Here is a 13,427-nt window from a genome sequence, read left to right as displayed (position 1 = left end):
TGCTACAGGAAATTCAGGTAATTGCAGGTTTCCTCTCCTTTTATTTTTTTGCAAACGTGCTGTAAGTGTAATAGGAGATTATGCACTTTCATTGATGAATGTGTACTCTGAGCTATCCTGGAACACCACACAAATTAAGCAATTGAAGTCAGGGACTGTTGCACATAATGTACACTGCCTAGAAAGTATTATGGAGTCCTTAAGTGTGTATGGGCTGTAGAGTAAGATATGTACTACAGGAAAAAGAGTAAAGTAACAGAAAAGCTCAGAGGGATGAGACTTGACAGAACATAAGTGTCAGGATTTGACAGGAGAGTTCCTGCTTGATTTTAAGCCTTGAGCAAGGATCAAACTGTAAAATACCATGACTGTATTAACCTAATTTTTTTCCATTCTATTTTTTGTTGTAAAGCTGGAAAGATGGCCTTGGATTATGTGCACTTATCCACAGACACCGACCTGATCTTATTGACTACTCCAAGCTAAATAAGGTCATCAATCTGGGTGGTACAGCATGCTGTCCTGCAGTGATTTGGCTCACTTCTGGTTTGCTTAGCATGTTTTCTAAAAGACAAGCTGAGGAGTGCATACTAATTCTGACTGGCTTTCTAAGCTCTCTCCAAAAAAAAAGTATTATGGAGGAAAGGACCTTGTGACTGTCCTGGGTCCTTCTTTCCTTCCCATTACAATGACTTCTGCATTTAATTGCAAATAATCTGATCCTCAGCTGACAGGCGGTTGATGAAGTCTTTTACGCTGCCCAATATGGATGTTAAATCAAATACATTGGAATTCTCCATTCACCACTGATAGTATTGTACAGTCCATCCTGTTTTGTATGTGGTGTAAATGACTGTAGATTGCAGAGCAGTAAACAATGAGATGATGATTAATCTTAAGATTCCGTAGAACAAACACTACCCTTGGTAATCAGGAGTACATGATAAGTTACTAGTCTTACATAGAAAATATTCACCAATTCTTAGATTATACTTTTACCTCTGCTTCCAGACAAGTGGAAACAAAACTGATACCCTACCTTCCTTAGGTAGTACCTCACGGGGATTACAAAACTATTTTATTACAGTGTGCTACTCATGGCAAAACACATGTTTTCTAAAAGACACCAGACACTTTGGTTTGAGAGGGAGGACTGAGGAGCAAGTAATAATGTCAGAATTTCTGGGTATCATTACTGAAGAATAAAACCTAGAAAGAAATGGGAATGTTGTTGTTTCACGTTAGCTCTCAATACATATGTACCATTTTCTGCTCTCTGGAATGAATGTATCTTGAGGTCTTACATAAACACCAGTAAAACAGAAAACTTAATCATGGTTTTAATTTGTTGAGTGCAACTTTTCATTGATGAGAGAGACTGGTAAATCATAGACTATATTTTCCATTCCATGCCCTTCCATTACAAATTGATTTTACTAGTGGAATCAACTGTTATCAGAAAGCCTTTGATGAGGGAAAAGATAAATGAATGAAATGAAATTACTTGAAAACTTAGTCTGCTTTATATATATGTTAAGTTTATGCTGGGGTCCCCAAGGTGTGCAGTGATGAAAATTAAATGAACTTATTCCTAAACACAAAAGATTTTAATTTAGGCAGTTGTTAAGACAACTGCAAATCTGAACCAAAGGACAAAATATTAGCCATCAACACCAACTTGTTCTGTAATTCTGTGTACAACCTTTTGTACAGATAATCAGATTCATGGAATGACTAAGCTACCTGTCTCTGTGTACATGTGCTTAAGCACAGCACAAACAGAAGTTAGTTTGATTGAGTTTGTGCTTTGAAAAGTGGTACACAGTACTAAAAAACTTCACAGTATAATCATCCTATATATGAGTGCTGAGAAAAGGGAATAGAACATAAGCAGATCTGCTTCAGCATTACTATTTCCCTCCTAGAGGTTTCCAAAATAAGAACAGGTCAGGTTTCAAACTGAGGCTGAGCTGTGGCACGTAAAGCACATGCAGAAAAATCCTAAAATAGATCTTGCTTTTCTAACCTGACTGTGTTTGATTGACTGCTCATTTTGGTTACATTAACAGCTGTCTTGGTGTCTTGTTTCTTGGTTTCTTATCTCCTGCATGCTGTCTTTTCCTTTTCTTACCGATGTGTTTTGTGTGAACTTGTAGCTGGAAAGATGGCCTTGCTTTCAACGCCCTTATCCACAGGCACAGGCCTGATCTTCTTGACTATGACAAGTTAGATGAGGTATTTCTTTAGTTGTAGCAGAGATTTTTAGTTAATATGGTTTGTAGTTTTGTTTAAAAGGATGGGTGATGGAGATCTCCAATTATTCAGAAGCTGCTCTGATTTTAAACAAATCCTCTGCCAGTGGAGCACTATTTACTCCTGGGCTTAGTACCAAGCACACAAATAGGAGGTGCTTATCACTCATCCATAAGCAAAGTGTTTTAACCTAGTCAATAGGTCTCACTTAGATTTAGTGTATTTTTGTCCCATTTAATTTCAGTAAGAGTTTCTGTATACACATTTCATAAATGTTGTTTTACACATGGTGTCTCGTGTAATAGCAAAAATAAGTTCATGGGTTTTAAATATTGTCCACATTTTAAGTTCCTCTTAATGTCAATGATGCACAAAACTGCTAAATGATGATAGAGTGAGAACTTATGATTAGAGACCTTGTATTCTATTATATCCAAATTGTTAGGTTTCAAAACGTAAACTCTTCTTCATAACACATTTTATTGAACATGCAGCTTTTAAAGGAAAGGCTATCTAATATGATATGTTTACAGAAAGGCGTGTCATGGGCATTACTACTTATGATACCTGGCATACGTATGTGCATGAGGAACAGACTTCTGTGAAACTTAAATAATTGCTGTGATTCCATAGTAAGTAATCTTACGAAGTTCAGTTCAAAGTTACGAAAGAAGCATGCTTGAGACTAGATGCCTTTATAGGAAGTGTTTGTATCCAAATGGAAGCCCTGGAAATTCCCTACAGAAACCCTGTAGTGCCATCCAGCATCTCTAACTTTACTCTTCTGTGTCCTATTCTCCCATCCTCTTTCTCTAGACATTGACGTTGTTCAGAGTGGCTATGATCATTTAGCAGTTTGTGAATATGTGAAAATAATGATAGCATTAATGGCATGAACTGCCATTTCACATAGGGTGTTTTCTCTCCAAGCTGATACAGGAAGGCGGCCTTAAGAGCAGCCCTAATCTGACACGCTCTTCCGTTGTCAGCAATAGCTGTCTGTGGTGTAAGACGTGAAATGTGTGCTGTTTATCTGAACTGCGCTCACTGCTTCCTTTATCTTTCCTTCAAAAACCAAAATCAAAATCTCAAAACCAGAGGAAGTTTTTGAATTTCCACAGCTCTAAAATTCAATTTATAGAGGCATTACAGATTTGTCTGTCCAAGCCAAAACTGCAAAGTTTTGTTCCTTCTGGAGAACTGTTCTTCTGTCTGTGCTTGCTTCTTCTCATGCATGCATCTGACCAACAGAGAACTCAGTAGAATTCATATCACTGTAATATAACGTATAGTAGGTATAAAAACATGCGGGACTAACTTTGTGATGAATGGTCTAGTATAGCCTACTGGACCAGTGGCCTTGACTGTATGTATTACTACTGTACTTCACTCAGAATTAGCTCAGAATTACGTGTGTACACTGCATATGTTATCTATGTTTCCCTCCAGAATATATTTGCAGCAGAGTCCTAGTGGTACATAATAGCTTATTACAGTTTTCCTTGGGAAGTATAGCAGTAGATAGAACAAAAGTTCATATACCTATGCTTTTCGAAGAATATAGCCTGCTTTTTGAAGAACAATAGTTGTGACTCTAGTGTACAGTTTGGAAAAACAGAACAAGTTTTAATGTACCTACTGTAGTCTTGCGTCAAGGAAAAACTTCTATCTTTTGACTAGTTGTATTTTCTTCTTTAATGCAGGATGACCCCATAGGAAATATCAACCTTGCCATGGAAATTGCTGAAAAGCATTTGGATATCCCTAAGATGTTGGATGCAGAAGGTGAGAGTTATATCTTACTGAAGTTTGTGTTACTCACAAGCAGGAGACAGTAAAACTTCTTTTCTTTTGCGTCTAGCAAATTTTCAACATTCCTTCCACATGAATCATACTGGAGCAACCTGCTTTGTTTTCAAGCAATGTTTTCCTTATTGCTCCCCATGTGTTGCATAATTTCACTCACTTTTTGCTTCATTCCTTATTGTTTGTTATTGTTTGTATTTATTATAGTACTTTGGGCCCTAACCTTAGCACATGGCCCCACTGTGATAAATGAGATAAAATGCAGGATCAAAAGATAATCCTTGCCTTTAAGAAATTAAAATCTAAGTCTAACAAAGGGAAATACAACTGTTAGCAGCTTAAAGCATATTCACTTTTTTAAATGTTTAAGTGAGAGGACCAGAAATAGAAATAGAAGTACAGAACTTTCAAAGTATACTAACAACATGCCTCCTAGGAAAGACAGCTAGGTTGAGGGAAGCATTTTTTTGGTTTGTTTTAATTGTAAGCCTTTTGCAGCGATAGTTTTAACAAACAGTTTCATGTTTGGTTTCTCCTGTAATCTTTAGAGTTTCTTGACAAATAACAAGGAAATATTTATTAAAATTTCCTGAATTTCTTCAAGATAACCACGCTTTTGTCCTCCAGACAAAAATGGTGCCAAAATACTGGAATTTGCCTACACTAGTTCAAAGCATTCTTTTCCAAGTATGCAGACTCTGCTCTGGTGGCTTGTCAGTAGAGCAGTGGTAACATGGGAATTATCCAGAGCACACAAACTCACTGTGTCTGCTCCCCTTGAAGTCTTTGGTAGGAAATTTAGGCCAATAAAGGATGATTTGGAAAATACAGGTTGTAAACTCTTCATTGAAGAGGCTTCTTGGTTTCACCTTCATGCTTCAAAACTAATTGTTTTAATTTTTTGAATTGCAATTCCTCTTTCAAGCACCACTTAATTATTTTACTCTGAAATACTGTGCAAGGAATAAACAGAAGTGCTACCTCCTTACCATTGAACACTTCCTACTGTCATTCTTCTTTCCTCATTTTTTCTATTCATATACAGTGTAAGAAACCTTTTTCTTTCCTCACCAGATTTTCTGCACATTCTAGCCCTTATCTTACTATTTTCCTTCTTGGCAGGGGATGGGGAAATGAAATCATGCTGCTTCTAACACCCTCTAAGTATTCACCATCACTTTTTACTGTCTTTACTTCCACTGTGTTCTCAGTGGAAACTTTGCAAAGTTTTGTTCACAACTATGTGAAGTAGGTGCAAAATCAGTAAATAGATTTGTCCTGAACTTAGAAATCTCACTGTTAATATTAGAAATAGTCACCTCATTCCTGGGTCTTTTCACATCAGTATCTTCCCACTCCTTACATTGGCGCGAATCCTTGCATCTTGCACTAGCATCATTTATCACTCAGCTGTAATTGGTGTAAAACCACCTTTTTCTACCTTTCTCTGTTAAGTATTGAAAAGGTCCATTTTTACCAATGTACCCATTCCTTGATTGCACCCTCTCTATACTTTTACTCTTTCCTGCCATAATAGGGCCAAAGCTATCAGCCAGCCAAGCCAAACTCTTCTGTGATTTATGTTATTAACTAAAAAGACAGACTGGTGCAGGGATTGCAAGTGTTACTCTCCAAGCTCTTCTTAGCGCAAAATGTATTTATGGACTGCAGAAGGTCTACAGGTTTCCAATATATGTCAATACCCTGTCAGTCACGGAGACCCTGTCCTAACATACACTGTACTCACTCCTATTTTGTGACTGTCGGTGGCTCTGTTTCACTCCAGAATAATTCTAGTGATTTAGATGAAGTTGCTTTGGAGCGACAGTGAAGCTGAACCCAGTAGATCTGCCAGCCATGCCATCTGCTTGGAAGTTTCCACAAACCAGAAGGTAGCAATACACTTCTGTACAGTCTCAGCCTTCAGATATTTTGCCATTTCAGGGAGAGTTATATCTTTTCCATTTACTGATTCCTAAAGCTCTGGTAGCTTTGCAGTGATACGAGTAGACAGATGCAACCTGAATAATGGTGTATTGATTTTGAATCTTTACAGCACTGAGGTGGCATCATCAGCATAATCTGATGGAAGTACCTTGTTAGAATTTCTGAGCAGTTAACCCTCTTCTCTCTACACAGATGTAGTAAACACTGCCAGACCTGATGAAAGAGCCATTATGACTTATGTTTCCTGTTACTACCATGCATTTGCTGGTGCTCAGAAGGTGAGATTGTAGAAGATGGATCAGATCTCATCCTTCACCTTCTGTCCTGTTTCTTTCAGCAATTTTTCCTCTTCTGATCTTTTCCTCACTAGTTACTAGGACAGCGTCTTACAGCTGAGCTCATTTCCTGTTGCCTGATTTTCTCTGTAAGCCACTGTCTTGGTAGAGCCAGTAGTAGTCTATACATTTGTTCCATAGAAACAAACCTTCCTGTATCATCTTTCTGTATATTTGCTAATAATATCCAGTAGGTTTTTGGCAGCTGGTTAGCGAGTGGGATAGAGGACATTATTTTCTTTAATTGAGCTTGTGTGTATTCATTTGAAGCACCTTTAAAAATGCAAGTTGAAAATAAGCTCATAGTGAAAAAACAATTTCAATAGCAGAATGCCATCTTTTTTCTCCCTGCTGGATATTATTCGTGCTACAGATGTCAAAATCATCATAACAGATGCTCAGAAAATAAACCCTTCTCTTATGCTTTCAGGATTGTTTTTAAAATATTAAATGCTTCATGGTAAGTACAAACAGCAATGTAAAACATTGCTACTATGCAAAATAGACACAGAAACATACATCTCAGAAGAGCTCTGGAATCATGTCCTAATGAAAAGAAGGAAAATTTTAAAAAGCAAGGCAGTTCAGAGTTGGACGTACTTCAGGTATTAGTAGTATAAAGAATACTGATATATAATGCTAAGGTTATAACTAGTTCACATGCAACTTCCAGAGAACATCTACCCAGATCAAAATAGAGTCTGCCTTTCCTGTGTCTTAGTCAAAAACCCCTCACGTTCTAAGTCACCAGACATATGTGTGCCAGTTCTTAAGCAGACAGTCCTGGTAAAATTAAGGTCACTCCCTCTGTGACAATACTGCAGGATCAAGCTTATTAAAAAAATTCCACCTCTTTGTAAGAGCTTATGTTGAATTTCTTGCGTACATTTTATTCTGTCAGCACCCATCAATCTAACACTAAATTTATTACAGCTTTGCAGAGTTTCTAGAGTACAGAGCTATGGACAAGAAAACAATCTGAATGACACTATGTTGTGCTTTTATTTATTCATCCTGTTTTCTACTCCTCGATTCTTTTTTTTGTTTTGTTTTAATTTCTCCCCCCCTCTTGTAGATATTGTGAACACTCCCAAACCTGATGAGAGAGCTATCATGACATATGTGTCCTGCTTCTACCATGCTTTTGCTGGAGCAGAGCAGGTATTAATCAACTGTCCCTTCAGGTTGCTGTGTTTTTGACTGGTTGTTTCACATTTTCACTAGTTTATTAAAAAAAACTAATTTAGTACTTTGTGGTTTTAATTGACAATTGCAAGTATTACTTGAGCACTAATACTTGTTTTTAACCAACACTTGAACCTGTTTTAGTTAAATGTTGTGTAGCAAGTTGAACTCCTTTAATTCCAATGGACATTCCTGTTTCTATTTTGGGTCTTTATCTGGTGATTATAAAGACTATTTCAGAAAAATTGTATTTGAAGATACTGTGAAATGAAGTTGTTCTCTGTTGCTACATCAACACCTTAAGTGTTTGCTGCGTAAAAGAACGTTTGACTTTTGGAGATTGAGGCTATTCTAGACTAACATGCTGAGTAGTAATTTATGGCTAGATTTTCAAAGATGCCTAAAGATGCAGAAGGACACAGAAGACATCCAACACAGTATTTATGCCTAGTTCCCACTGAAGCCAATGGAATTATTTGTGGATCAAAGTACTAGTGTAAAAGACGAGAACATCAGCAGCAGATCTGTCATACAGGATGGGGTTCTTGCTTACAAATGTGGCATTTCCCACTGTTCTGCTTCATACATTTCTAGCCTACAAATGGACATAACCCAACTTATGTGAAAAAAAAAATAAAGAAGCCTTAAAGTAGTTGATATTTTTCCTTCATCCTCAGGATTTAATTTCCCTTCCTGTCTGGTAGGCCCCCTACACCTTATCACAGCACAGCTATTCTGTTGCACCCTCATGCTTCTGGGTGTGAAGGTTTTGCTAATCATGCAAAAGGGGGGTTCCAAATACTCTGTAACGCAGGAGTCTACACAGATATTTATTTGATTATACATACTCCAGACTCACATTTATATGAAAGTATAGATATGTGATGTCAAACTACTAATGTAAATTTTAAATATGGCAGAGCTACACAGTGCCTTCACAAATAAATTTGGCAGAAGGCATGAAAAGATTTGCTGTCAGTAGTTGAGCTGCATATATATATTCTCAAGGTTATATCTACATGTGATGTGCAGCTATAGAGTGGGCTGGGACTCCTGAATCACATGTGGTGTCTTTCCAGTGTGGCTAACAAATCTAATACATTTTTGGTGTGATTTAAAAAAAATGACCTAATAGGATAACATTAAGAATGGCCTAAGTCATCTTTGAAAATAAAAGATTTATTAGACAACTATAATGGCAGTGTGAAATTCCCCCTTGTATAATAAGGCTTCATTGTACAACAAGGTGACTTCTGTGCTGATCTGTGCCTTATTCAGGCCATTGGAGTCTGACTACAGAAGGAGGGTAAATGTGTATCTAAGTAACCTAGGAGCACAAATCAACAACTATAAAACTGTGATTTTTATTTGCAGTAGCCACATTCTCTCTCTTTCTCCAAGACCGTACCTTTCTCAGAATGTGTTTACGAATATGTCCTGTTTACTTGCTGTGTTTTACAGGCTGAGACTGCAGCTAACCGGATCTGTAAGGTGCTTGCTGTGAATCAGGAAAATGAGAGGTTGATGGAAGAGTATGAGAGACTAGCAAGTGAGGTAAAGAAAGACAGTTCTATCTGTAATGTGGTGACAATCATGTTCATGAAATACTGAAAGCTGAAAGATTCATGCACTCTCAGCAAGACAGCAAAGTGAAAACACTATGAGGGTAAATCTCACAGTGGTAGGGTACAAAGCTCAGTTGCCGAAGATGTCAAGGTTCAGGTGACTCCTTCGCCACAGACTTCCTGTGTGACCTCCAGCAAGTCACTCAGTCTCATTAATGTGCCAAAAAGAGTGTTTTGAGGACTGTCATCGGTCTGCCCCAAGACCAAGTTTGCTGTCTCTGTAATCTCCAAAGATAGCCAGTCCTTGACCACATATGGAACATACAGGATCCTGTCACTCCCAAGCAAGGCTTTGTGTACTGCAAAGCACACCTGGACAGGGTCTGTCAGGGTGTTCACAATGCACCTGTGAATGCAGGCAGCAAATGAATGAAGAAGGGGGCACATTGTGCTCCTCCTGTCCTTTCTTGGTAAATGGCAAATTTGTTGAGTCAGGACTACAGATGTGTAGTGCACAAGTGAGAGCTCCCTTGTCTTTAATGCATAACCTGCAAAAACATACTGAGATCATAGACACAAAGGCAGTAGCGCTACATTGACACTAACAGACTTCTGAGTGAAGATTTTTATATGACCTGAGTTACTTGGCTGGTGTCTTGTCCTGATTTCATAACTATAACTACTTGAGACATCAAGACCAATACTTTTGAAAGTGGCAAGTGATTTTGGGTAACTCAGGTTTTGAGTAATTAGCTAGAGACATCTTACATATGTGTTCATCTTTCTGAAAATCAGGGTATTTCTGGAAATACCTAGAATATCTGGGCAAATTAATTAAAAAAGTATTGTTCAGCTGGAAAATCTTGTACTTACTTGCCATTGAGGCACTGATACGAGCTGAAGTCAGTGATATTAAAATGGAGCAAACTTGACTAGGATTTGTGCATTCAATATTATCTTTTTTGGTTGCTTTTCCATTGCCTTTATTTCAATTGTTTATGTTGGTTTGAAAGCTTTTAGAATGGATTCGCCGGACAATTCCTTGGCTGGAAAACAGGACCCCAGAAAAAACAATGCAGGCTATGCAGAAGAAATTAGAGGATTTCCGGGACTACCGCCGCAAACACAAACCTCCCAAAGTCCAAGAGAAATGTCAACTGGAGATCAATTTCAACACCCTGCAGACAAAACTGAGAATCAGCAATCGGCCAGCTTTCATGCCATCAGAGGGAAAAATGGTTTCAGTAAGTAAAGAAGGCATCAATATTCCATTCTCCTTTTTATCAGTTCTCACAAAAATTTCAATGTGAAGGATTGAAATGCCATTTAAAGTCATCCTCAGAAACTTCAGTTTGTTGCACTTTATCTATATCAAACCACTCTCTTTACACATTCCCTTTTCATTCTAGAATCTTGCTTTCTCCTAAGCATGCTTCTGCCTCTTTGAAGGCTTTCCCCAAGAGCAAATTGTCATGAGATATGAGACGATACAGAGCTTCCTTTGGGAGTGTTGTCAATACTTCTCTATCAGTGAAGCCGAATATTGTTTATGTAAGCAAAATTCACAGTGGTTTCACTGACAATTTGGTCATCAGACTTACAGAAACAGACATTGCCTAATATATGTTTCTGCTTCTTTCTACTTTTTAAAATTAAATTTTGTTTTTTCTTATGTCTGTGAAGATAAGAATAGTCAGTACTAAGAATTCTCATCTGCTGGTAAGTGTTGTGAATTGAATGTGGGTCAAAACATTTCCTGTGGAATATAGCAAACCTGTTTCTGTACTCTGTTCTATCATTGTGTTTTGGTTGCTCAGATGTGATAAACAGATGATTGCACTATCTGAAAAGGGCCGTTGTCCACTCCTCATACGCAGAAAATAAGGGCCGTGTTACTTCAGTTTCCTACTCATGCCTTTGAGTTTCCAAGGAAGTTCATAAAACTTTGTGCACCACAGAAAGTGAAATGAATTTGTATTCCAGATAAAATATGCACCAAATCCTCTTGATACTAATTATTTTGCTATTGTGAACTGAGAGCAAAGTACTTTTATTTTGATAACAGATAGGTATGTCATAAAAGAACATGCACATTGTAAAATGGGAGGTAAAAGCAATATATGATGAAGACACTGAATGTGTATCTATGCTTGGAAGCCATTTGTATAGGGGTTCCTTTCATGAACCCACCTGAATAGGACACGCTATTAGGAGCAGATGTCTGGACTGCAAGACTTCCTGAGCTGCCTGACAACATTTTCTGTGATTCTGTGATTTTACAAAATCTGGACATAAAGACTTCTCTTTTTGGAGCAAAAATTGTGAATGAATCAGAAACCTGCAAACTTGGATAAAAAGAGATTATAGTTTCATTCTCTCTCTCCCATGTATTCTCTTCACAGGATATTGCCGGCGCTTGGCAGAGACTTGAACAAGCTGAGAAAGGCTATGAAGAGTGGCTGCTGAATGAAATACGAAGACTGGAAAGACTTGAACACTTGGCTGAGAAATTTAGGCAGAAGGCTTCCACTCATGAACAGTGGGCATATGGTGTGCTGAGATGGCTTTTAACATTTTTAATGTTTTAATGTTCAAAGCTGAACTGTCAGTGCTGAATATTTGCCAGCAAGAAACTCACTCATAAGTAGTTTGGACAGTTTTAGAAATCTAAAATAATAACAGATAAAATTGCAGGTTTTGATGACTGTAGTCATGATCCTAACTTGTAGGCATGTTGCTAATGAAATGTAACTGTGAAACATGCTCTTGAGGTAGTGAGTCAAACTTAATGGGAATATTCAGCATTTGAATAGAAGCCATTACTGCTAATGGATTCCTCTGTATTTGTACACCAGCAATCCAACCAGGAACGCAGTAACACCACTGGTTAAGTGTAAAATTATTAACAGACTTACCGATTACCATTTGGTCATCATGATGTTTTGAGTAGTCCATATAAACTACATGATAACAGACTCATTTCTGCTTTGCTCCATACCCTGGATTACACCTCATTTATAGTTCTGCTTTTTAATGGTAACCTAACCTTATATGTAGTTGTAACAGCTATAGGACCATACACTGGCATACAGTTTTGCTGGGGACCATTAAACATAGATCTGCTCTGTCATCCTATTGTTTGCCCTGACAACAGTCTTCCTGCTTCTGCCATGCTTCTGGCTTTTTCCAGCTAGAATCTTCTCACACTGTGAAAGTAAACCAGAGTCCATCCCATAACACAGTTGCTGGAAGCATACAAGGCTGTAAATGGCTGCCAAGCAGACACTAGAAGAGAAGCTACAGTGTTTATCAGCCCTGAGAACCTATTTTCTGAGCATAAACTACTCATGGTGACATGTTATAGCTGTTACGCAGGGAAAACTTCACATAAGCTCATAAGCTGGTACATAGCAAGTGAGACAATAGTCTCTTCTGCTCTTCTGGCTGTAGTTGTAGGGGCTGACTGCATAGATTCAGTTGTCCAACACAGAAGCTACTGAGGAATGATATTTCAGTTTCTGATTTCCTCTTTGCTTCTGTAGCTTTTTGTAAATAGGTTGGCATTTTCCACTTAAAATTCAGTGTTTGATAGAACAGGCAGCCGCACATCTCAATCTTTTTTTTTTTTTTTTTTTTTTGAAAGGGCTGGAGTGAATAATGAATTGAAGGCAGAACACGAAAAAGAGTAACAGATCATTAGGAGAGTGAGATGAGCATAGCAGTGTGATTTCTGGTTTTGTAAGTCTACGCTACAAAAGACTCACCACAGTAGTTTAGAGCCCCAGTTTTTGCCAATACTCCATTTTTATGCCAGTTTCTTAAGCAATGTAATATTCACTATTTTAGACCAGTATAAACCTGTGCCTGTGCAAGGCACAGGCAGCCTGTGCAAGAATCAAGGAATTACTGAGAGATCTTTAAAAACATATATTTCTAATTCACACTGTTGTGCTGACAATTTGCCACTGATTTCAGTGGGGCTGGGACTTCATCTCATACATGTCATTTTCACCATGCCTCAGTTTAAAAACCTGACTAAATTTGCAATTGTTCTAACAAAAAAATTAGTAAAAAATGACTAATATTTTAATTTCCTCTTTCAGGCAAAGAGCAGATATTACTTCAGAAGGATTATGAATCTGCTTCTCTGACAGAAGTCCGCGCCATGTTAAGGAAACATGAAGCTTTTGAGAGCGATTTGGCTGCTCACCAGGACAGGGTGGAACAGATCGCTGCCATTGCCCAAGAGCTGAAGTATGTTCCATTTAAAGGCTTGCAGCTGCTGACATTTAACTTTGCGATAAACTCTTTCCAATGAATTTGATAGTGTCATAGG

The 13,427-nt window shown here is 37.9% G+C and overlaps 1 protein-coding gene across 12 annotated transcripts in view; it reads left to right on the top strand.

Annotated features, from left to right (window-relative positions):
* ACTN2 (actinin alpha 2) overlaps positions 1-13,427 on the top strand; it is a 69,835-nt gene that overhangs the window by 35,444 nt on the left and 20,964 nt on the right. For 8 of the 12 annotated variants that reach the window (XM_059830774.1, XM_059830759.1, XM_059830767.1 and 5 more), the window contains exons 6-12: positions 413-491; positions 3,957-4,038; positions 6,199-6,284; positions 8,988-9,080; positions 10,105-10,335; positions 11,494-11,641; positions 13,195-13,345. In XM_059830774.1, the coding sequence (XP_059686757.1) occupies positions 413-491; positions 3,957-4,038; positions 6,199-6,284; positions 8,988-9,080; positions 10,105-10,335; positions 11,494-11,641; positions 13,195-13,345 (870 nt within the window). Of the gene's footprint in view, positions 1-412; positions 492-2,156; positions 2,236-3,956; positions 4,039-6,198; positions 6,285-7,416; positions 7,503-8,987; positions 9,081-10,104; positions 10,336-11,493; positions 11,642-13,194; positions 13,346-13,427 lie in introns of all 12 variants that reach the window. The other 4 variants (XM_059830723.1, XM_059830733.1, XM_059830683.1 and 1 more) reach the window with 2 other exon arrangements.

The sequence above is a fragment of the Gavia stellata genome, chromosome 2, assembly GCF_030936135.1.
Source record: "Gavia stellata isolate bGavSte3 chromosome 2, bGavSte3.hap2, whole genome shotgun sequence".
In the NCBI taxonomy this organism is placed as follows: Eukaryota; Metazoa; Chordata; class Aves; order Gaviiformes; family Gaviidae; genus Gavia; species Gavia stellata.
The sequence above is the reverse complement of the archived record's forward strand: the minus strand, read 5'-3'. Positions and strand labels throughout refer to the sequence as shown.